The sequence below is a fragment of the Equus quagga genome, chromosome 18, assembly GCF_021613505.1.
Source record: "Equus quagga isolate Etosha38 chromosome 18, UCLA_HA_Equagga_1.0, whole genome shotgun sequence".
NCBI lineage: Eukaryota > Metazoa > Chordata > Mammalia > Perissodactyla > Equidae > Equus > Equus quagga.
Window position 1 is genome coordinate 26914894 of NC_060284.1, and position 26022 is coordinate 26940915.

At 34.6% G+C, this 26022-nt stretch overlaps 1 protein-coding gene across 4 annotated transcripts in view; it reads left to right on the plus strand.

Moving 5' to 3' along the window:
• BTBD8 (BTB domain containing 8) overlaps positions 1-24216 on the plus strand; it is a 78404-nt gene extending 54188 nt beyond the window's left edge. For 3 of the 4 annotated variants that reach the window (XM_046645886.1, XM_046645883.1, XM_046645887.1), the window contains 9 exons: positions 6950-7132; positions 7808-7954; positions 8834-8963; positions 11425-11486; positions 15436-16147; positions 16380-16467; positions 16873-17012; positions 18333-20660; positions 21995-24216. In XM_046645886.1, coding sequence (XP_046501842.1) covers positions 6950-7132; positions 7808-7954; positions 8834-8963; positions 11425-11486; positions 15436-16147; positions 16380-16467; positions 16873-17012; positions 18333-20660; positions 21995-22464 — 4260 coding nt within the window. In that variant the 3' untranslated portion in view covers positions 22465-24216. The remainder of the gene's footprint in view (positions 1-6949; positions 7133-7807; positions 7955-8833; positions 8964-11424; positions 11487-15435; positions 16148-16379; positions 16468-16872; positions 17013-18332; positions 20661-21994) is intronic. The other variant, XM_046645885.1, reaches the window with a different exon arrangement.
• Positions 24217-26022: the final 1806 nt, after the last annotated feature.

The window sequence follows — 26022 nt, forward strand, 5'->3', positions numbered from 1 at the left end:
GTACCTGGTTGTATATTCTAGTTGTGAGTGCCTCTGGTTGTGCTATGTGGGATGCCACCTCAGCATGGCCTGACGGGCAGTGCCATGTCCACACCCAGGATCTAAACCGGGGAAACCCTGGGCTGCCAAAGCGGAATGCACGAACTTAACCACTTGGCCATAGGGCCAGCCCCAAGTACTATGCTGTTTTGATTACTGTTGCTTTCTAGTATATTTTGAAGTCCAGGAGTGATAACTCCAACTTTGTTCTTTTTTCTCAGGGTTCCTTTGTCTATTCGGGGTCTTTGGTTGTTCCATATAAATTTTAGGATTCTTTGTTCTAGTTCTGTGAAAAATGTTGTTGGAATCTTTGATAGAGAGTGCATTGAATCTGTAGATTACTTTAGGAAGTATGGACATTTTAACTATGTTAATTCTTCCAATCCATGAGCACGGAATAGCTTTCCATTTTTTTGTGTCTTCTATTTTTTTCAACAATGTTTTATAGATTTCAGTGTATAGCTCTTTCACCTCTTTGGTTAAGTTTATTCCTAGGTATTTTATTCTTTTTGTTGCAACTGTAAATGGGATTGTATTCTTAATTTCTCTTTCTACTACTTCATTGTTAATGTATAGAAACACAACTGATTTTTGTATGTTTATTTGGTATCCTGCAACTTTACCTTGTTGGTGTGGAATAGAAGCCAGACCTACAACTGCTCCACCTTGCCCTATATCTTCTTTTGGCTTCTCTTACCCCTGGGCCAGGGATGTGTTTAGCTCCATGATGAAAGGTGCCTGCATCTCCTGAAGGACACCTATTTCATCCAGGTTGGAGGCAGTGAGAACTGAAATGGGTCTATCAGTGTGGGTTACAGCTTGTGCTCTTGGGTGTCAGCTTCTGCTTTCTCCCTCACCCATTATATCCATCTTCCATTCTCAACTGCCTTCCCTGTGGACTTCAAACTACATCATCACATACAAAGACTGTGTAACCAGCTCCCACAGTTGCATAAGGTCAAATCCCTGTAACACATTCCTGTGTATATATATAAGTACCTCCTGGCGGTCCTGTTTCTCTGACTGAACCCTGAATGATACGTCAGATTGTGTTATATAGAAGATACATCTAAATCTAATTGGGAAAATAAGTGTAGGTCATCAACTGGTGAGATACCACTGCAAAATAATGTCTAAATCTATGTTTATGCTAATGAAGGACTTTGTAGTTTTGTTGCTTACTATTTTGCATTAGTTTTTTGGTCAGTGAATAGTTACTCCTTGCTCATGAAGGCAAACAAATGGCCCAGCTATAATTCAGTTCAATAGAAGGGGAAACATCGTTTACTACTACTACTACTACTACTACTATTTAGTGGTTTGTTTAGACCTTTACAGTTCAAAAAATACTTTATATTTTTTGAAATTTTGTGTAAGACAGGTACCCTTGTCACCATTTCACATATGAGAAAAGAGAGTCAGAGAGCTAAGTGCTTTATTCAAGTTTACAATGTTAGTAAATGACAAAGCCTTGTCTTAAAACAGTCGCTACCATTCTAAAGATAATATGATGGGTGCTTAATGTTGGCAAAGATTTTTTTAAATAAGCATGGGCCTTGACCTCAGGGAACTCACAAATTGATGGAAGAATAAGCATTTAAATAACTAAGTAAAATACAAGTTAGACTATAATGAGGACTAATATTAAGTTTCGCGTCAGTCTTATTTACCTTTATAGCGCTAGCCTTAGAGCAGTGCCTAGCACATATTAGGCATCAATATATATCATCAAATAGGTAAATAAATGAATGAATAAGTATAATCTATAATTCAGATATATACATGGGATCACCGAGGTTAAAACAATTGATTCTGTTTGGAAGGGTGAGAGAAGTAATTTGAGATGAACCTGAGGAGAGAAGACAATTTCAAAATAAAGAAGTATGTTAGAGCATTCCTGACAGACTTTACATCTGTGCCAGTCCTCTTCTGTGTGAGCTATGTCAGTCTGTGGGAGCTGCTGTCACAGCATGGCTGCTGACAAGTGGTGTAGGTCCATGCCCAGGAACTGAACCCAGGCCACTGAAGCAGAGTGCGCTGAACTTAACCACTAGGCCACGGGGCCAGCCCGCCCGGCAGACTTTTAAAATGTGACCAGGGACCTGGAGACTGGGTGGTTCCAATATTCTGCTGCAACTGGCATGAGAGAAGTCTGAGGAGAGGCTCAGACCAGATTAGGAGGGATCTTAACTGAATGTCGTACTAAGAAGTTTGATTTTTTTTGCCACAAGTAGTAAATATGTAAGTTTAATTGAAAAAATAAACCCTTCATACTATGCTTCTCCCTCTCCTACAATATTTTATTTTGATTTTATAGCTCCGGTCAGGTCCTTCTAAGCTTTATGAATGCTTGTTTTTTCTTTTCAAGATAGATAAAAAGGTTAACACCAGAACAGCCAAACACCCAGTCTGATCAGTAGCCTTTTGGCATCATGATGATTATAATGAAAATTTGAAATTTTTGTCTTTTTTTTGTGGATATTCAAGTTTTAAGAAACATTAGTATATTCTTCATATTTTATTATGTAAATAAAATATATTTAGCTTTTGATAAAAAATAGAATACTTTTAGATTTTTCAAATTAAAATTTGAAATATGTTATCCAAAAAAATAAAGAGCGAGCCAGCAGTCTTCCTCAGTCTTCTTGAACTCTGATTCAGTTCAACCACATGTGCCATGGGAGGCACTGTGCTCCATCAGTGATATGCCCAACACTCTCACATACTGAGGGAGGGAAGAAAGTGCTGTGTTGGAATAGATATGGAGAATTTTTTTTTGAATTTTAATTTGAAAGACTTTGAGGTTTTTCTCTTTCTTGGTCACTGTGCAGCAGTTCAGTAAAATGTGACTGCCCCCTCCTACCAAGTACAAACCATTGCTTCTGGGAGAAAAAGAGAAGAGGATGAGGGGGGAAAACAGAAGAGAGAAAGGTGTTAGCAAAGTTAGGACTTTATAATGTAATTACTTGAACTATTTCAAAATGTGATTAAATTTTTCTTAATGAAATATTTTAAGTCCTTTAAAAAAAGCAAATTATGGAGAGTTTTTAAATTTAGAAAAGTTAGAAAACAAATAGGGGTGGGGATGGTCACTATGGTAAAATTAAAGTTGTATACATATTATGCCATTAGTCTTAAGGCTAAAGGATAGCTGAATGCCCATTTGATTAACACAGTATTGTAAGGATTATGAAATAGTATGAGTCATAGTGTTTATTCAATATACATTATTGGGACAACCAGGAAACCAGCTAGAAAAAAGTTTAAGTTAGATCTATACTTCACATCCTAGTATGCCAGGATATATTTCAAATGGGTCAGAGATTTGAATGTAAAAAAAATGAAACCATTAAAATACTGTAATAAACTCTGGGAGAATTATTTTATAACCTCAACAGGGGAATAGGGATACAAAATTCAGAAGCCATAAAAAAATTTGGCTTTTTTAAATATAAAAATGCAAAATTTCTATATAGCAAAAACAATCATAAGCAAAGTCAAAAGATAGTTCATATCATATTTATGATTCTAATTTTCCTGATATAGAGAGTTCCTACAAGTTGACTTAAAAAAAAAAAAACCAAACAGCTAATCATAGGAGAAGTTCACAAAGAAAATACAAACCTCTTAATTACCTACCGCTCAGCAATTCTGATACCTATGCAAACCTGGAAGAAAAAAGGAGTTAACACCCCAGGGGACAAGCCTTGAGCAATGGGAGATAGAAGCCACTGGTTAAACGTTTCCCTGCTCTGACCCTTGCGTGAATAATTCAAAGTGCATTCTCTGTGGCTCTTCAGAGGGTCCCCAGCAAGACTGAGCCCCATTTGCCTCTAACAGTGAATACTGTATCAATGCTTCTCAAACTTAGTAGAATACAAAACACACCAGAGTCTTGTTTAAATGTGGATTCTAATTCAGTAAGTCAGGGGTGGAGCCTGAGATTCTGCGTTTCTAACAAGTTCTCGGTGCTGTTGATGCTGTGGATCACACTGTGAGTAGCAAGAAGCTAGAAAACATACCCTTCACTTGGCTTTTCCTCCTTCCCTATTTCGCTCTCCCAGTGCCTCAGATCCTCTTGGGATCACTTCCCAAAATAAACTATCCGTATACCAGGCTGTTTCTCAGGCTCAGTTATCAGGCAGAACCCAGGCTGAGACAAGTGGCATTGACCCAGCAATTCTATTTCTAGTCATATATCTGTTCCTATAGGTATGTTCACATATGTGTGAAATAATGTTATCTATAGGGTCATGCATTACCACATTGTAATAGCAAAAAATTGGAAACAACATAAATGTCTATAAGTAAAAGACTAGTTGAAGTGACTTATGGTATATCTATATTATGGAATTACATAGATATTAAAACAATCATAAGGCTCTTTATATTATGATAAGAAAAATATTAAAGGGGCTGACCATGTGGCATAGTGGTTGAATCCTGCTCACTCTGCTTTGGTGGCCCGAGTTCACAGGTTCAGATCCTTGGTACAGACCTACAGCTCTTGACAGCCATGCTGTGGCAAGTGACCCACATACAAAATGGAGGAAGACTGGCAACAGGTGTTACCTCAGGGCCAATCTTCTCAGGAAAAAAAAAATTCAAGATGTATGCTAAGTGTAAATGGCAAGGTACAGAGTACTGTGCATATTAGTACCTCAATTTTAGTAAAATAAAGGGAAAATTACATGATTTTTTTTTTGTATATGCTTAAAGTAACTCTGAAAAGATACTGAAAATAAATAATATGATTGGGGTGAGGGAAAATGGGTGGCTTGGGGACAGGAAGGAAAGGGAGAATTTTCTTAGTAATGCCCTTTATATATCTTTGAAGTTTGAACCATGTGTTAACTATTGAGTTAAAATTTTATGCGTTTGGTCTAGAAGTATTTTCTTCCTTCTTTGAACCTCAAGCTACTCTAACATTTAATGTTGCCATATATTCGGATCAATATGGAATAAGATTACATGCCACCTATGTTATCATTATGTCCGTATTTTAGTTTTCTGATAGATTCCAAGCTAAATTATGACAGCTATACTTTATATCTATATTTTAAAAAATATATTAACTGTCAGAGCAAATAACACTATGTATGTAATCAGGACTTTGTAGATACCTGCCAAGTTTATTTGGATACCCTACATTTGTCTCTACTACCAGAATAATCCCTATAGTAGTGCAAATTTGGCTTATTGCCTAAAATTCATAGTAATTGCAGTTACTCAGGAAGTCACCAGAACAGGAAAGGATGATGGTACTAAAACAAAAAAAGATGAATTATAGCAAAGTATGATTTTTTTAAAGCAAAGGAAGTATGTAATACATTTTAAAAGAATTCTTGGTAAATGGGTGAAATTTTAAAAGTTTTGGTATTCGAGGATTAAACTTAATTTATCCTAGAAATTCACTTGTAGACTCTCAGTCTGTGATGATGCTAAAAGATCAACAAATACTTGGGTGACTACTCTGACCCAGTTCTAGGCCCTAGGGGTCAATGGTGAGCCAAAACAGACTTGGTTTCATACTCAATAAACATGCAGACTAGTGAGAGAGATGGATATGAAACAAATAGTATTGTTCACGATTGAATAATTAGAAATGAATTAAGTGCTCTGAAAAATAGGGACGGGTTCTCTGATGGTGTGTATAAAAGGAATCTGATGTAGGTGTAGGGAGCAGGGGACAGGTAGTGCTGGAGTCGAGGTCTGAAAGATACTGAGGGTGTGTAAGGTTTACATCATGCAGCCTATGGTAAGGATTTCAGTCTGTCATTTTCAGATTATCAGTTATCTATTGCTGTGTAACAAACCACACCAAAACTAAGTGGTTTAAAACTACAGTTTGTTATTCCTCACAGTTCTGCGGGTTGACTGGATGCTTGTTCTGCCGATCTTGCCTGCGCTCAGTGCTGCGGCTGCTTTCGGCTGGTGGCTGAGTTGGAGGCTGAGCCTCCCACTCCATGTGGTCTTTCTTACCAGGCTTCTTTATGGCCTGGTGGTCCCAGAATTCCAAGAGGGTAAAGACAGTAGCTGCAAGGCTTCTTGTGGCCTAGGCTCTGGAACTTGCTGCACAACAACACTGTTTGTGCAAGCGAGTGAAAGGGCCGGTCTAGTTTCAAGGGATGAGGAGTAGATTCCACCTCTTTGATGGATGGAGCTACAAAGAATTTGTTGCCATGTTTTTCAATCTACTATAATCTATCAGGTAACTATTTATCCAATAAATAGTTATTTACTAAGATTGTTTTAAGAACTAGAAATAAATCATGAATAAGACAAAGTAATTTATAAGTTGCTATATTTTCCTTTTCCTTGGAGCACATGGTATTTTTGAATTGTCATTCATTTTCCATAAAGATGAGTATTCGTGAACATTTTTTTCCAATGGTATAAAAATGAATCATCACTAAATGAATAAAATATAAAAAGAAGAGGCTTACCTAATTGGAGAGGAGGAAGAAAATCACAGGGGATCATAGTAATTTTTAGCATTTCTAAATTTATAATAAAGAACATGTATTTTATAGTCAGAAAAGAATTAAGGCTATGTCAGTGTAGCCATGAAGTTATGAATGATATCTTCAAGCACAAAAATTAGTTCAGTAGTGAACTTCTCAGGGAAGTCAAGTTTTTCTTTGTAGTTATATTATAACTTTGCTCTCAGGTTTGTTTTAGCTATCTTTTAAAGATGACTTCTTCCCAGCTCAAAGTTTGCTCTTTTGGATAATTCTGAATGAATGATTAAGTAAGTGTTATATGTAACACTAATGACAAAGATATTAGCTACCTGGAATCTTGTTGTTTGCAGGAAACATCACAAGAAAACCAAAGCATTTTATTTGCTTACAAAGTTATTTTATGAGTAGTAATCTAACTTTTTTCCCGATATTTTTTAAATTATAAGAATGACAAGAATGCTGCTTTTCTTCTGATGGAAAGTGACAGGCTGATCATCAGTTTACCCAGAGTAAAGTGGACAGAGGCAGCGCTGACTATGGCGTCTCAGCTGCAAGAAGAATGTATTGCATTTATTATAGAAAACTTCTCCAAGATCATTCAGAGTGAAAATTTTGCTCTTCTCTTACAGGTATTGTGTCTAAAATTGTATCCTATATTTAGTCCCATCTTTGTGTTCTGATTGTAGTTATCTAAGAGTAAGAGTTTTAAATGCAGGTTGCCTTTGATCAAATTAGTGTGACTTAAATTCCATAGCAGATGGCATGTTTGCATAGGATTTAGTGCAGTGATGGACAGGATTTTTGGCTCACAAGATAATGACGGCAGGAGGGGACAGATTTGAGGGACCTGGCAAGGCACAATGTAACTCTGGCCAACTCTAGCCCTCAATCAACATAAGCCATGTTTTAGAAACCAAAGACATAAAGATATTGTTTTGTTCAGTAATACAGTTATGGTCTATGCAAAGTTCTCTGTGTTAACTGGGGACCCACTTTCTCTTAAATCTAGTTATTGAATAAAGAACTTCTGTTACTTATTTCCGGGTTCTGTTTTTATAGCATTTTAGCTGTTAAGAACAGAGTGTTGTGTGTGTATGTATGTATATGCAGATTTTTTAACAAAGGAAAAGGGATTAATAACAATTATAATTATGTAATTATAATATTGTTAACAAGGGAAATAAGATTGCTGATTGACTTCGTACATTCAGTTATGATGAATGGCCTTCTGTTATGCCAGACTTTCACGTTTCTTACACATTTTACGTGTATTCCTATTAAATATCAATTTCTGTGTTTTGTAGTCACAAGCAATGAGCAGCACAGCTGATCTGTTGGACAAAATTTTAAAAGCAATTGAAGAAAACGTTACCACTGAGAATAGTTGCTCTCTTCTTATGTCTCTGGACACGTTACTGAACTCTGACAGTACTAAGGAAATGGTATTGAATGTAATAAATTTCATTAAAATGATATAATATTGAACTATTTAAAAATTTTAAAATATGTGCACATTTTAAATGTTGCATGGTTCATTGAAGCTAGGTGATGGATAACTGAGGGTTGGTTTTAGTCTCTACTTTTGTGTATATCTGGAATTTTTTATGATACAAAATTTTAAAAATTTCATTTACCTCTAAATGGACTTATTATAAAGTTTAGAATTTGACAGTTTGACTGCCAGATTCTAAACATAGTTTGATACTTAGCAATATTAATTGGTATAGCATAACTTTAGTGTTTCTGCCCTTTCACTACATTGAATTTCCTAAATATAAAACTTATATAGAATTTTAAGAGTTTTTCAGAATTTTTAATCGTCAGTGTCTTTTAGTTTTATAATAAATTTTTAGTTCCTTTTTGTCTTCATAAAAAAATCATATTTAAAATTGAATTGACTGGGACAAGTGAAATTAATATATTGTGTATTTTTAAATGCCTTTCATCAATGGTAATTAATAAACTAATTGCAAATTATTTTATATTTGTTCAAGAGTGATAAAAATTATCATATTTATTACTACTGCATAGAGTATTTGACCTTGTAATGTCATAGCTGATTTGAAAAGGCTGTGGAAAGTATTCATGGAAAGGCCATTGGTGGTTTAAAATAATGTTTGGTTGAAAGGCTAAGGTTTAGTTTCATGTTCACTATAAAATTCTGTTGTTGAAGAGCAGCCTTCATAAATAACATGTACCCGTCGATCTTAAAAATCTAAGTGATGACATCATTGATCTAGCTTAGGAGTAAGTAGATTCGGAAAGGAATAATGACTGGTTGCTATGACAATGTGGCTCTCACCAGCTGCTGATTTGTTGCTTGAACACAGGGTTTTACGTGCAAGATCCAGGCTCTGCGTGATAAGCTGTGGATCTTCCTGGTTCAGTCTTTCTATGCTGTTCGTCACACAGAAAGCTGGAAGCTGATGAGCACAGATGATCAACAGAAAATCCAAGCAGGTATGTTAGCCTGGGATTTTTTATTCTTATAATCTTTCTGACAAGAGATATTTTGAGAGCATTCTAGTAAGTGATAGAATTTACGTTTGTTTGCTTCTGTTCAGTAATATCTTGCTTATTGAAACTGGTGATAGTGTGTTTAGGCAGTTTTAATAATCATGCTTTTTTGCTGTTCTTAGAAAACAAAACTCATTTCCTTTGTATATATATCACTGTTTCATCCTACTTTATACTAGCAACAATGTTCCATCCAAATTTGCTTAAAGCATTCTTGTAAAGAGAGAAGTATAGGAAAATGTAATTCATGTAGAACAGATTACCAAACATACTTTCTCTCTCTTTTAAAATATATTTTTCCATAAAGCTTTTCCATGTTTTGCATAAGATACCGTTTCTTGTGGATTTGTCTAGATTCGATGGCTTTATTTCGTAATTGATTGGTTCAGTGATACGGCGTGTGCTATTGCAGAGCATCCCTCAGGAGCTGCACAGTGGTCTCTGACATTACATAGGGACCATTTGAAACATTAGTATTAAACACAAGATCTATATTGCTCAGAATATGTTTTTGTTTCAAAAATATTAAAATAAAATTTTGAGGGTATGAAACTAAAAATGGCTTCATGACTATTTTGGGGTTGAAGCAGGTACCTTAGAAAAAATATTGGCAGATTCAGCAAGTATACTTTTAAAAACATTTTAAGTTAAGAGACTATATTTTATGAAGCAAACAATTTTGTACTATAAAACATAGAAGCCATATGTGATATAATATATTCTTGATAGTACATCAGTATGTTCAATTCTTTGATGGTTAGTCAGAATATGATTTGCTCTTTTTTGTATTAAGAGCATAACATGATAATGTAGCTAGATGTGATCTCAAGAACACTTTTCAAAGAAATTCCAACAAAATAATAAAACAAAATTGTGAAAAACAAAAATCATGAGAAGGTCTTTAGAAATTTGAAATTTTTTTCCTTGTACCTATTTCTGTACTTATTTTTAGATGATGGTTTATCTTTACTGTAAAATCTATACAATGTGAAGAAATAGGATGGGCATTCCATGAGTAGGTGTCATTCAGCTCTCTTCTGATTGGTAGTAAACTTTGTTTTTTTCCATTTTAGAGGATTTTATGGTTAAATTGGGCCTCAAACAATGTTCTTTATCTTAATCCTTCAAAGTACTAGTTAAAAATACATGTAAATACAGGCACACACATATATATACAATACATACACATACCTAAAACAAAATATTATTAGTAATCCAACTAATTGTCAAAAAGAACTTTTCAATTCATTATATCAGTGTAAAAATATTTTTTTTAAATCTTAAAGATGTTGAATTATAATGAGTACTGACTTATGCATAATTACTGCATTGGGAAACCCCAGATAAAGGAGTGATTCTAGGTTGTCTTTGTTGTAACATTTATGTTCTAGTTTGAGTTACTGACCTTTGAGAGAAATCTTTTATTAATTTCTTCCCGTATATTGTTGTGCAAAGTCATTTGCTAACCACAAGTCAGTCCTCATAATGCCATTTCTAGGATCCTGCTTTGTCTTACAGCACAGATCCTATGGAATGGAGGTAGTAAAAGATCCATAGTAGACTTACAGATAATTTAATGTCTTTTTCATCAGCTGTTTTAATAAAAATCAAATCATTTTTGGAGATTATGTATATTTCTTCAAAATATATTTTTAAGTCCCATAACCTTCAAAAGGAAGAAATACATTAGCTAAACTATATTTATAACTCTTGGATCATTATTCCTATATATTTTCCTGACGTCATTCAAATTCTTATTTGAAGAACATAAACGTGAATTCCCCAATAATTCTCATATAAATCTAATCTATAAAATGAATTTTTATGTAATTCTAAAAACAATAAAATGGGTTTGAAGATTATTTATTGTTTTATTTTCAACAGAACCTTATTTTTTTCTCTTCTCTTTCCTCCTTCTCCATGATATGCCTGCAAAACCAGAAAATATTTGTAGTTAATTTCAACAGAGTATTTTCATATTTTCTAAGATAAACATTTTCTCATATTTAATTGTTTATAAAATATTACTTTTGCCACAATCTGAAACTTTTTGGAATCTGGAAAACTAAATGAAACCAGTTTCTCTAAAATTTCACAGCTTGAGACAGTTCTGGTTTTTTGTAAATGTATGAATCTTCTCTGTGAGATTGTACATTTCTCATTTATTCATTTTAATTACATAAAATCCATAGGGACCACAAAATGATATTGAAATGAAGTTCTTTAACAAAAATTCTAATATATAATAGGGACTTGTTTATGTGTACTAGGTTGGTTTCAGCTTTTTAAAAGTTATTTCCATTGAAATATATCTTTTTCTACTAGTTTACTATTTTCCTCTACTTCTAGAATAATAATAATAATAATGCTTCTGATAAAAACAAATTGCTGTTTCCTTTTACAGCTGCATTTGACAAAGGTGATGATCGAAGACTTGGCAAAAAGCCTATATTCAGTAGCTCTCAGGTAAACTTTTAAAATTTTATACGTCTAAATGAAAAGATGCCAAATAATTTAAATTTTATTATTTTATATTTCAGAGTAATTTTTAAAAATTTATTCTTTCGTTAATTAAAGCTATTTGTTAATGGAAGTAATTTTGAGTCTTTTTTAAATCAAGTGAACATTTCATAGATTTTTAAATGATGTGAATTTTTGATATCTAGCTGTCATAGGAAGTGAAATATTGTCTACCTTTTTTTATTTCCTTGAAAACCTTTTTGGCAACTACCGTATTGGAGTTATTCCAGTGCATCAGAAAGTGGCTAGAATTCTAGACCTAATTCAATGTCTATTTTTCTAATTAACCTACTTCTAACAAAAGAAGATTTTAGTTGTCCCAGTTTTCTCTGTATTAAAATTTTAATTCACATAATATATTTTTGGTGTGAAAAAGGCAATTAGTGCCAAGAACATAGTTGTGTTTTACTTTAAAAGTTACTTGGTGTGCTTATGTGCAATATCTAAAATAGTCAAACTCTTAGAAACAGAAAGTAAATGGTGGTTTCCAGGGGCTGGAGGGACAAGGAAAAGGAAAATTGTTCAATGGATATAGAGTTTTAGTTTTGCAAGATGGAAAAATTCTAGAGATTTGTTGCACAACATGGTGTGTATAATTAACATTACTGCCCACTTAAAAATGGTTCAGATGGTAAATTTTATGTTATTTGTTTTTTAACACACACACACACACACACACACACACACACACACAGAAGTTAATTGGTGTATTTGTTATAACGTGAAATACATTTTCTTTCCCCAAAATGTTACTAATGATGGTTAGAGTTCCAAGCTGGAAGTGTGAAATCCTACTAACCTAATACACATATTACAATGATATGGAGACATACATTGAGAGTTCCAGTTTGGAATGTAAAGAACATATTTCCCTTGCAGAGTGGAACAGGAAGTCGTTTCTTCCTCATCGGCCAGTAGATAGAAACTTAGACAACTCCAAAAGCTTCCTAGGACTGTTTCCCAAAGTGTGTTCCACAGTATGCCAGCTCCATCATATGTTCCACCTAGGGATATCTAGCGTCAACTAAGTTTGAGAATTGCTACACACCATAGGCCCTCTTAGAGACTGGTGATGCACATTAGCACCTTAAGAGCTCTGAGAAACACTATAGTAAAGAACAGTTTTGAATTCTGTTCTACCCAGAATTTCCCCACATTTTGTAAGCATGGAACATCACTAGACTCCCCTTCGACCCCTTTTAAACACATTATACAGTTCCACAGAACAGACTCTAGGAAATAGTACCTTAGGACATGTTTTTCTGTGTACTTGTTCCGTGTTACCTCCTGTGGGTTTTTTTTAGGGCCCCCAGGAGTTAGCCTACCTGCCTTCCTTCCTCCTTTTCTACTAACTGTTACCAACCAGGCTTTTCCTCCTTTCTTGACATCAGCAGAATAGAGCACAGTCTCATTGCTGTTCCTTATCTCCCTGACTTTCAGGTGGTCTAAGAGTTTATACTGTTACGCACAATGGGAAGGAAACGGGGCAGTATGTTTCCCTCAGAAGGGCAGTGGTATACTGAAATGGGTGGTGGACACAGAATCAGAAGAGTTCAAATACTGACTTCACATTTATTATCTGTGTCATTTGTGAGTCTTAGTTTGCTTATCTGTAAAATGGAGTAATAAAACCTAGCAGGATTATTGTGAAAATTAAGTGAAATAATTTATGTGCAGTTATCCAGTGTGTAGTAAGTGTTCTATAAGTGTGGAATGAATAAATGTGTTTTCCAGAAGGAAATGAGATCTTCTGGAGGTGGGAGAAAGTTAATGAGATAAGACAGAGAAAAAGGTTTAAGAAGGGTGCTGTTACTGAAATACTTAAGGATAAAATTCTATGATGTCTGGGATTTGCTTCAAAATAAAATGGGGGTAGTTATATATGAAACAGAATTGGCCAAGAGTTGATACTTGTTAAGACTGGGTAATAGATACATGGAATTCACTGTGCTGTTCTGTCTTCTTTTGATTATGTTTAAATTTTTCTATAATAAAAAGTTAAACCAAAAAGGAAAAACAAAAGAAAGGAATAATACTAGAAATGAGAAGCATGTCTAAGAAGAAGCCTTTAGAGGATTGCCCTCTTTTTCTTCATTTTTGTCACTAACATGTGGTGACTATTCCCAGTTGGCTATTTGTGTATAAGAAATATCTGTGAACTCTGCAGATGTAGGTCAGAGACTGCCTTGAAATGGGTACTTGTGCATTGAATTCTCATCATGCTATGCTATGGTAACGTGAAATTTCTAAAGGAATGTAGTTACCCCATCTACTCCATAGATCTCACCCATAGCGTGATGCTTTATAGTAGATAGAATCAAGGATACAGTAAATTAGGTAGGGTCAGTTTTAAGGGTGGAAAGAGGTCTAAAATCAGAAATCTGCCTGGTTTTATGTATTAAAAATAGAGAAATATTATTTTTTGAGCTAAGGTTTAATCAAGACACAAAAAAATGAAGACCAAGCCTATTTGAATTTTATAAATATTACATAGAATCCTGGAATACTGAACTGCATAGAACCAGTCTCCACTCTCTGAACATGCATAATCTGAGGCCCAGAGATGTTAATGATTTCTCAAATATCCTAAGTCAGTTAGAGGCAAAGCTAGAACAAGAATTCATGATTCCTTTATTGCCGTACCTTGCTTTTTCCTAACTTTAGCCAGGTTATTTATTACTTATTATGTATGTATTATATAATGTCTGTGTATTCATATACACACACACACACATATGTCATTTTGTCTTAGACACATTTTAATATAATTAGAATCTTTCTAGATTTAGAAATAATTAGACCTTGAACTGTATATCAATATATGCTCAGGTTTAACAACATTCGTTACATTTTTTTGAATACCCAGGATGTGATGGGCACAGTGCTAAGAGATATAAAGATGAAGACAACACAAGCTCTGCTCATACCTTTACAATCTCATACACCTTTCCAAAGTGGGGGGAAAATATTTACATAAATAATGGCAATATAATTTTAAAATTTTATTCTAAAATTCCTACCAATTTTTAAAATTTTGTTGTTTCCTTCCATATCAAGGTTGATTCTAAGCAAAATGATGATGTAGGTGCATTTGTCGTTGGTGCCCTTTTATTTTCCCCTTTTTACCCATTTCACCTATTTTTAGGACCTTTTCCTCCACTTCCTCCAGACAGCCAATACTGTGTTACTATCTTTTTTCTTCCAAAAACCAAACTTTTCAGATGTAACGTGTTATGTTTCTCAGAAACGTTTTTTATTTTCTTAATGAGGACTCCAAGAAATAAGCAGTTCTTACCACAGAGGATTAAATCTTTAGTGGTAAAATTTATGATATTTGGGATAGAGTTGAAGAGAGAATTTTTGGTGAAAATCTTTATAATGTCCCTCAAATTATACCATATAGATGACTACCAGCTTAGAGCAGTAAGTCATGAGGTCAAGTGCTAGTCCATCCCTTATCAGCATATGACCTTGAGTAAATTACACACCTGCTTTAATCCTCAGTTTCTTGTCTTGTGAGGAAAAGGGTTTAGCACAGAACCTGGGAATGTGCCCTCAAAAAATGTTGGATACTTATATGTTATCATATACCCCAGGCATCCTGACACCTTTAGATATTAATCTCTACCATAACTTCATAAAGTTAAATAGTATGCCTTTTAAAATAGTATTGCCTTTTAATTTTTTATGCTGTATTTCAGATTTTATTAAAGTAATGTGATTGAAAACAAAGTATTGCTCACAATGGTCAAAGATAATTCAAGTTTTGAGTAGCCCTAAATGGTAATATGAAGTTCGCTGTTTTCACCTCTTTGAAAAACTGGCTTATTAAAACATAAAGTATTATATGTCAAAGACTTCGGTCAAGTTACAAAGTATTTTTTCTTCTTTGTAGCAAAGGAGACAAGTTTCTGACTCCAGTGTTATAAAGAACAGATCTTGGAGAGGAAATAACAAGAAAGAGTGTTGGAGTTCCCCCTCTACTAATCAAAAGATGAAATCCGATGGATTAGGAGCATCTGGACATTCATCAAGTACTAATAGAAATACTATAAATAAAACTTTGAAGCATGACGATTTAAAGGAAAAGGATGGTACAAAAATAGCATCTAAGATTACAAAAGAGCTGAAAACTGGGGGAAAAAATGTTTCTGGAAAGCCCAAAGCTATGATAAAGCCCAAAACAGAAAGCAGTGATAATGCAAAGTCAGCAAACCTGTCACCCAGACAAGTTGTGGAAAGATCAGCGACAGCAGCAGCAAACGGACAGAAAAGTTCATTGAATGGAAAAGCAGTGAGAAATGAGGACGGGCAAATTACAGGTGCCAGACCCAAGGTACTCACTGGAAACTTAAATGTGCAAGCCAAAGCAAAGCCTTTGAAGAAAGGGACAAGGAAAGATTCTCCATGCCGTGGTGTCGCAGGACCCTCTAGCAGATCGACAAATTCAAGTATGGAATTATTGGTTTCCACTGAATGTCCAGGTGAACCAAAAGAAAATGGATCAATAGGAGAAGAAAGGTCGTCTGGTCATAAACTGTCTTTTTGTGAATCTCCAGGACAGACAGTGAAAAACAGTGTAGAAAGTATCAAAACTTCCACTGTAGGTGGGTTTTAGCACTCTAATTTTTAATAGCTGCTGACAGTTAAATGACCTGTGTTTGGACTTTTATTTAGTTTCAAATGCCAAAAAGTATTTATTTACATGTATTCATGCCAACAGAAAATGCAGTTCTTCTCATGTTAACATTTAATTTTGCTTAGGGTGTCTGACCAGTGAATTTATACATAATAGTTACATATTTAGTGTTTTATGACTCACTTTTTCTTAACTTACAGCAGTGAAATCTCAATCTGTTTCAAAAGTTGCCAATGGAACTTCCGTTAAAAAAAGCATTAACAAACAAGAAACTACTATAAATAACAGGTAAGTCCTCGTTCATTATTTTACCTATACATTAACTTTCTCTGAAAGTTAACTAATTATATAACTTCCAGTTAAATGTTTTTCTTCTTTGTTAGAAAATTTAATGCATTTACACGATGACATTTTAAAACTTCTTACTTAAAAGAAGTTAGTATATTTATGCAAAATGATTGATACAAAATGATAGAAGAATACTTTCCCCTTGTGGCACTTGATTATGCATTGCTTTATCATCCTTGATCTACAGTTTTATAAACTTAAAGCCTTACGAATATATGGTTTTTCTGTTTTCGGAAGGGATATATTTTTTATTTCTTTGAGAAAAAATATATTTCATGTATGGGTCTTCTAAAAGCTCGTGTTTTGGAATCTCAATGTAATACTGAATGTGATCATTTTTCTTAGTGTGCCAAAGAAGGTCACTAGCAAAGGACATAGTGACCCAGTACCTCAGGCAATTTTAAAGAAAAGAGGAAATGACAATGGATGTGCTGCAGCTCAGCAGAGGACCAAGAAGGCCCCATCTAATCTTGCTAGAACTCAAGGTAAAGCTGAAATAGTCCTGGGTCTTATTTCCTTGTTTAAATTGAGTAGGCAGAACTCTGCTTTGGAACTTCAGTGGCAAATAAGCAAAATATAATATGGTTTCAGTCATTTTATGTTTGTTTCATGCTTTAGAGATGAGATTTTATACTTTTACATTTCAGACAAGCATTTTGGTATTTTTAGGTATGGGTTTGGTTTGTTGTCTTCTGTGAGAGAAATACTTAAGGGAGTCACTAGTTTATCTGCATTTCCGGTCCTTTTACATGTTATGCCCATGTTTCTTCAAAGTTTCATTGATAACTATAGGAATTCCATCTGCAAAACTAGCGCTAAAGAGCTCTTTAAAACGTAATGGTACAGTCTAGGGAGCTGTAATACGTCGGGAGGAAGATTTTTCCTCTGGAATCTGCGCTGTGCCTGTTGTTTTCCATGTTCTAAGAAAGAAAAGAGTACTGATCAAATTGCATAATTTGCTAACATAACTGATTTTATAAATTAATTTGCTTTACACAGTAAGCATTCACATAGGTAAGAGCAGTTTGTAAAATCCTAAAAATAATTTTGAGTTAGGTAATGAATTAATACTGAAAGTTAATTTAAAAATAAGCCAGAGAAAAATTATTCATGTTCTAGTAATAGCTAAAGATTTGACAATTTAAAAGATTTGGTCATTCTGTCTGACAAATTTGAATGCTCAAAATGTCATCTCTAGGACGTTAGCCAGTGTAAACAAATGGATTCCCCAAATTAACCCTCTTTCCTTCCAGTGACCAGTTTTAGTTTCCCCTGCATATCTAAGTTATTAACCCTAATGAGCTACAATAATAATGATCTGATTATGAGAAATAAATTAGTTTTGTTCATGTTTGAGGGGAAAAATTGCAACAATTTCAATTATGGTTAGCTTGATTCTGCTTTTCAGCTGTGTGGAACAGTCTTTTTTTCTCCCAAAACTTCAAAGGGAAGACCCTTCCTGCTCTTTTGGTATGAGAAAATCAGATTTTTCCACCCCTATAAATTTATGCAAATCCAATTCTGGCATAAGGATCAAGGCTCTTTACTTGGGGAAGAAAGATCCTAGTTTAATAATTTTACTAAGACGCTGGAATAGTCCCTCTATATTTGTAATAGAAAAATACTTTCTTTTTTTATTTTATATGCCCACTAACTCCTAATCTGTAATTGTCCATTTGATTGTAGACATATTACCATTTCATTATTTTATTTATTTTATTTCTTATAAAGTAATTTAAAAACAAATATTGAATTTCATTCACAAATTGGAAGGTATATTATATTTTTGAATTTTCTTTTCTTAGGATCTCAAGGAGAGTCACCAAAGTCAGTAAAATCTTCAGTCTCTTCAAGGCAGTCTGAAGAAAGTGTGACAAAATTAGACTACAATACAACTACAGATAAACAAACATCTAAGAGAAAAAATGTCAAGCAAGGACACACAACTTTGCCTAAGGTTAATGCAAAAACAGTAGCAATGCCTAAAAACCTAAATCAATCTAAGAAAGGTGAAACTTTGAATATTAAAGATTCAAAACAGAAAATGCTTTCTGGACAGGTTATATTGAAGACTCAGCCTTCTTCTCAAAGACCGTTAAAAAGTGAAACATCTGTTGTCCAAAAAAATATGCTTCATGATGTATGTGACAATAAGAAAGGCAGTGTTTCTGAACAGAAACCTCACAAACCTCTAATTAATCTCACATCTGAAATCAGTGGTACAGAAGCAGTCCAATCATCATGCAAACCTGACCCACAAAAGCCATTAAACAATCAAGAAAAAGAGAAATTGGTGTTAGAATGCCAAAATATTTCAAGTCTTGATAAATCAATAAAACATGAACTGGAATCAAAACAGATTTGTTCAGGTAAAAGTGAAACAAAATTTTCCAATCACAAACAAACAGATCATTGCAGCACAGCAAAAATACATTGTCATTCTGATGGTAGTGATAATGTAGATCTGAAATTTTATAGCACTGCTGCCCTAAAATCGTTGATTTCAAATCCCAATGAAAACTCCTTGAACTCTAATGCAGGTTATGATTTAGATTCAACAAATGCAGCGCAAGTCCATGCAGTATCAGATAGGGAGCAGCAAGTAGGGAGAAAAGATACAAACAAAAAATTAAGCATTAACTATGTGAAAGATGTTTTACCTTGTGCTCCTGAAAGGACAAATGGTACTTTAAATTCTGTTCGAGATGACAGAAAATCTAAAATTCATGTAGAGGAACAGACAATTCCTAGTCAGTTGTCTGATGACTCTGCTATGAATGAAGACAAACATGCTACAGCAGACTCTGATATTTCTTCCAAGTGTTTTTTGGAACAAATATCAGGAAAAAATTCTCCTAAAGATATGGAAACAACAGAAACTCCAGAGAGCCATGAAACTCCAGAGGCTCCATTCATGAGTCAGTGGAGTTTGAGTACCAGTGTTCTGCATCAGAGAGAGAGTCCTGAATCTGACACTGGCAGTGCTACCACATCCTCTGATGATATAAAGCCCCGATCTGAAGACTATGACGCAGGAGGGTCTCAGGATGATGATGGGTCAAACGACAGAGGGATTTCTAAATGTGGCACTATGCTGTGCCATGATTTTCTTGGAAGAAGTAGCAGTGATACCAGTACTCCTGAAGAATTAAAAATATATGATAGTAACTTAAGAATTGAAGTGAAAATGAAAAGGCAAAGTAGTAATGATCTTTTCCAAGTTAATTCGACAAGTGATGATGAGATTCCTAGGAAAAGGCCAGAAATTTGGTCTCGATCTACAGTAGTCCACCCTAGGGAAAAAGAAAACATTCTACGAGGCAGTGTCCAGTTCGCTCAGGAGTTAGACCAAGTTTCTTCCTCGGCAGATGAAACAGAGGATGAAAGATCTGAAGCTGAAAATGTTGCAGAAAATTTCTCTACATCTAACTCAGCTCCTCAGCAGTTTCAAGGAATAATTAATTTAGCTTTCGAAGACGCAACAGAAAATGAAAGTCGCGAGTTTTCTGCAACTAAAAATTTTAAGAGGTCAGTTTTACTTTCAGTAGATGAATGTGAAGAACTAGGGTCTGATGAAGGGGAAGTCCATACTCCCTTTCAGCCTTCGACAGATTCTCTTTCACCTTCTGATGTTTTTGATGGCGTTTCTCAGGAGCATCATGGAAGGACTTGCTATTCCAGATACTCACAAGGAAGGAAAGGTAGTACTTTAGAATGTAAACAAGATGAAGGCAATAGTGTATGTAAAAATGAAAGCTCTCTCTTCGGTGTTAGTAGCACTGACTCTTCAAGAAAAGATAAACAGAGCACTTCAGCCGCAGGAAAAAAATACACAATAGGTGCCCTGTCCAAAGAAGGCAGACAGCTTCTTCCACAAGATAAAAGAGTAAATCGTGGAAGCAATGTGGATAATGACTTTCAGCAGTGCAGCAAACTCTCAGATAGAGATGTAAAATCTCAAGAAAGACCATGTCATTTGGAGCTTCATCAAAGAGAACCCAATTCTGACATACCAAAGAACAGCTCTACAAAATCTCTGGACTCCTGCCGGAGTCAGCCTCTGCCTCAGGAAGGTCAAGTGAAAGAGAGCCATTCTACAGCTACCGAAAAAGCTAATATTGCTTTATCGGCAGGTAATGTACAGAAATAGAAATGCTAAATCCATAATAAAATGAATTTATAGAATTTTAAAGTGGCACATAGCCCTGAAAGTTATATTTTAATTAGACAGAATAATTACTTAAGCAACAGATTCAAATTTTAAAGGAAAACTTAAATTCTTGATAATGTAAAAATTAGCTAGTTACTTACTCTTTATAGTTCACTTAAAATCCTAGTTGCAGAATTAATATCTAGTAAAAATTTTGGTTATTTATTAGACCTACTTATTATAGGTCTTACTATTAGACCTATTTGTTATAAACTACTAAGAGATTTTACATGAAAGAGTGAAGAGAAAAACTTAGTTTGCTATTATTTAGTTATTTTTGTCTAATTTAACATAGGAATTCTTGACTATTAGAAATTTTATTATATATTGGATATGATTTATGGACTATGCTAGTATATATATCTAAGAGCGCTGTGCAATAACTATAGTAATATGTAACTAAAAGCACTAAGCTATTTTAACTAGATTAATTATTATAATTTGTATACATTTTACAGAGATTAAGACTTTCAGGGTCACTATAATTCTATTCTAAAATTTTCAAGTAAAAAGATAAATTTCCTAAAAGAGATTATATTTAGAAGCAATGATAATATATGAAAAAAGCCCAGGTTTATTTCATATGTATAGATGATTTCCTGTCTAATTGTTTTGTGTGTTTGTCTCCCTTATTATAGTAATTTGATCGAATGACCCACATTGAAAATATGCAATAGTGGCTGACTGAGTAGCTATTGTATATCAAAACTAAGAAAAATACTGATCAGTAGTCCCTGTTCAGCAAAATCATAAGAACAGGGAACTCTTTAAAGTTGTACTTTTTTGTCTGTCTTGCTTGCATCTTCCTCTGCATGTGCAATATACAAATAAGACTCTAGATAAAATGTATTTATTCCCCTTTTGGAACTGACTTACCTTAAAAGTCATCATCAGATAACCATGTCTTTTTTTCTCTTTAAGTTTCTATTGTAGTGAATTAGATATATGTGCACATTCTGTTTATGTTTAAATGATTTCTGTTGTTTTCTGTATCATGAGTTTTCAAATTAAGGTATGGAGAATTACTGTTAGTTGCTGATGTTGATTTTGCTGCTAAACGTTATCCTTGAGTTGTTTTTTTTTAACATGGAAAAAAATGCCTCAAAAATCTTGTTAATTTTCTATAAATGTTATTTTTCTCATTCTATGTTTTTTTGGGACTATAATTATTATATTGTGTTAATATTGTTCTACAAAACTCTGAGGGGTACCAACATGTGCAATTTTTACATTGTGTAGTATTATGAATTATTTCAGGAGACATAGATGATTGTGACACACTGGCACAAACCTACATGTATGACCATCGGCCTTCAAAAACCCTCTCTCCAATATATGAGATGGATGTAATAGAAGCATTTGAGCAGAAAATGGATTCAGAAACACACGTTACAGACAGGGATTTTGAAGATGATCAACACTTTGCAAAACAAGATTGGACACTATTAAAGCAACTGCTCTCTGAACAGGATTCAAACTTAAATATTACAAATTCTGTTCCTGAAGACTTAAATTTAGCACAGTATCTAATCAATCAGACACTACTCTTAGCACGAGACAGCTCAAAACCTCAGGGTAAAGCACATGTTGACACTTTGAACAGATGGAGTGAACTGACGTCTCCACTTGATGATTCCGCAGCAAGCATCACCATGGCTAGTTTTTCCTCTGAAGACTGTTCACCCCAAGGGGAGTGGACAATTCTGGAACTGGAAACTCAGCACTAAGAGTATTAACATTTTGGAAAATTTTGAACTATGCCACCCCTTTATTTTTTGATGCTTATATTATATCCAAATGATACTTGCATTAGCCAGAGATAGACTGTCCTTAATATTGAGGGAGTCTTTCCAGTTTATTGAGGTAAATATAGTTTGTTTATTAATAATAATCACATGTAGAAAAAGTGTTTTTCTAAAATTTTTGAGCATGTTTTCTTAATTATTAGAGAAATTAGAAGACTTGCAAGGAAATCCTTCCTTGAGTTTTCCTTTCCTAATTGATCATTTGTTCACTTGTTTATCATTCAAGAATTTAAAATGTGAATGCAGAAGTAGATCAGTCCCTTTACTTTTTTGCTCTGCGTATGGTAACATAGTAATTTAACAATAAAAAACTTACTGTGCTTGTGTCAGTTTATGTAGAGTTAATACGTGAGTGACGTTCAAACTCAGGTTCGTGTGGTTGAGGCTGATAGCTGAATATTAGTCATTTTCCCACCAATTCAGGGACAGGAAATTGTGGAGTGAATGCATCTCAATTTTCAGTCACATTGTTACTAAAACAGAAAAATGGAATCCCCTGTAATTCTCTTTCTGGGGTATATTCAGAGAGAGACATCTGCCCTTGTTCAAAAAAAGTGGGAAAACTGTCCATCTGTTTTATCTATGTAGATTCCCTTTATAGTTAGTTAATTTTAGTTAGTTGAATTTTGTTAACTCTCCATTCTCTCTTCCATATTAGAGATATTTTGTAACTGAACCTGCAATAAGCCTGTACTAACTTGAAAATGGGTACATGAGGCAACTGAGTTTCTGAGTTACATTGCATGTGGGTGCACACGTGTCTGTTTGCTTTCTCCATGTATCTGTGAGCTCTAGTTCCTTAGTTCCTTGATCACATTGTCTTTCAGTCTTTAATTTTGGTGGCAAGGCAAAGATAAAAGTCTTTTCTACAAAATGCCATTGGGGAGTGAACACTTGGGGACCTACTTGATATGGGTGGGTGTTGCCCTTAGGATGATGAGATTTAGTAGAATTAGCCTCTCCCAAAGCTTTGTAACTAACTCATAATTTCTCTAAAGTATGTCAGAAGTAAGGAAACCTTTTGGTTTAGAATTCCTTTTCTAAATTAACAGAGTTTTCAACAAAAGAGCAACAATAGAAAAAATCTGTATATTGAATATCAACAATCATGTTATTCTTATAAAATAATTATGTTAACGTTAGCTACTAACCTATTACACCATAAATTTGCTATGCCTTTTTAACTAGAAGCTCTGCATGGGGCACTCATTCATTCAAACAGTCAAGAAACAGGCATTGGTTCTAGATACTCAGAAGCAAAGATAACTAAGGTTTGATTCCTGCCCCCTCTCCCCCCAAAAGAGAGGTCAGTTTCTAGTGAGGGGAAAAAAACATATAAGAAAGAGGTTAAAATACAGCATTATAAAACTTTGTATTTTAGAGCTGGCTGGGAATTTAGAGGTTAGTTTAATCCCTTCAAATTCTGAAGGAAGACTGCAGCCCAGAGGAATTAAAAGATTGCCCAGGTCCTCCAGCTCATTTGTGGGCTGGAATCCAATATTCCTTAATTTCAGTTTGATGTTATTTCTACCTCACACCACACTGCATTTGATTTTTATCGTAAAACCTGAGAACAAATATATTTATGGGTAATTTGTAGTATAAAGAATGTGTGTTAGAGTCAGAAACAGCACAGATTCCCGAGACATTGTGTTTTCTTTCTCCAAATGTGAAACTGTGTTATTTTTAATAAACTACCTCAGAAGTTCGCAAGTTTATAATCGAAACTTCGTTTCTTTCCCAGTTTCAAGATCTTGAAAACTTTCTTCTTAAACTACTAGATACTAAAAAGCTATTCAATTTCATGTCACATCTGCAAATAGATAACAGTGAAGGCATTTTGCTTAAATAGTAACCTCTTAGGTAATTTCAGGACATGTGTGTTTTCTTATCATGCTCTTTTGCGAACGACACATCTCGCAGTCTGTTTGCTGTGGGACCCTTTGGGCTAGTTCTTCATCATTCAGCAAACATATATTGAAAAACAATTGCTAACATTTATTTAGCGTGTATTATATGTTAGACACTGTGCTAAGTGCTTTAAATATGCATTAATATTTAATTCTCACAACAGTTCTGTAAGATATGTCTTCTTATCACCTTTCTTTTACACATGAGGAAACTGATGTAGTGTCCTTACCCTAGATGAGCTACCCTAGTGGAAGAAACTAAAAGAGAAATAACATAGTACACTTTTGTTTGGTAAGATAACAGCTGTATATGGCCAGAGTTGTGGGAGCCCAGAGGGAGAAGCTACAACAGCTTGTCAGGAAGAGAAGATTAGAGAAAGCTTCCTAAGGCAAATAATATTCAGTGACTGCTTCATAATTTCTACAAAGAAGGGGCTTAGTGGCTGCAATCTAGTTTGAAGTGTAGGCCAGGGGACTTGTCTTGAAGATGCACTTGTATAGAAAGTACTTTGTTTTTACTTAGATTGTGTATTACAGATGAATAAAATAGAAATATTTTTAAAAGGTGCTTTTAATATATAGTTTACGTGAGACTGCAAAAACTCTAATCATCCATACCAAAAAAGTAATATTTTTATTTTGATTTGGGTTGCTTGGGGAGGACCAATGAAGATTATGGAGAGAGTCTAAAGCCCGTTTACACCATCTCTTGGAGCAACCAGGTGATGTCTGATGCTGGCTTTCAAGGATGAATAGGAATTTGCTTGGTGGCAGTGCATTCTAGCCATAACAGCACGTTAAGCAATGGTGACCAGGATGTGCATTGAGGTCGAGGAGGAAGAGTGGTAGTACATAGGGCTAAAGAGCTGAGCTGGCATTGGATTCTGAAAGTTATTAAGTACTATGCTTAAATGTTTAAATAGTCAAAACCTTGGATTTGGTAGGCATTATAGCTCCTTCTATTATGCATTCATTTATTTATTTACTTATTTATTTTTAAAGATTGGCACCTGAGCTAACATCTGTTGCCAGTCTTCTTTTTTTTTTTCTTCTTCTTCTTCTTCTCAATGCCCTTCAGTACATAGTTGTATATTCTAGTTGTTGGTCCTTCTGGTTGTGCTATGTAGGACGCTGCCTCACTGTGGCTTCATGAGTGGTGCCATGTCCGCGCCAAGGATCCGAACCAGCAAGATCCTGGGCCGCCGGAGGGGAGCACACGAACTTAACCATTCAGCCTCCTTGGGCTGGCCCCTCATTTATTTATCTTTAACTCTCAGTGGATAGTCTTTCCACGTTCTTGGGAAATAACTACCTACAACTCACAGTGGGTAGTCATCAAAGAAGTTGTTTTTTAAGTAGGGTAACATAACCAAGTGTGTTTTAGAAGGATAGCTGTCAGCAGTCATGAAGATGGCCTGGTTTGGGGAAGCACCCAAATCTCAGGATGCAATTGCAATAGTTTTGTCCCTTGAAAAGGGGAATGGAGGAGGATTTGGTAAGAGAGACATTAGAAGGATTGAGATTATAGAACTTGGTGAATGCTTAGATGTGGGAGAAGATGGAAAGATTT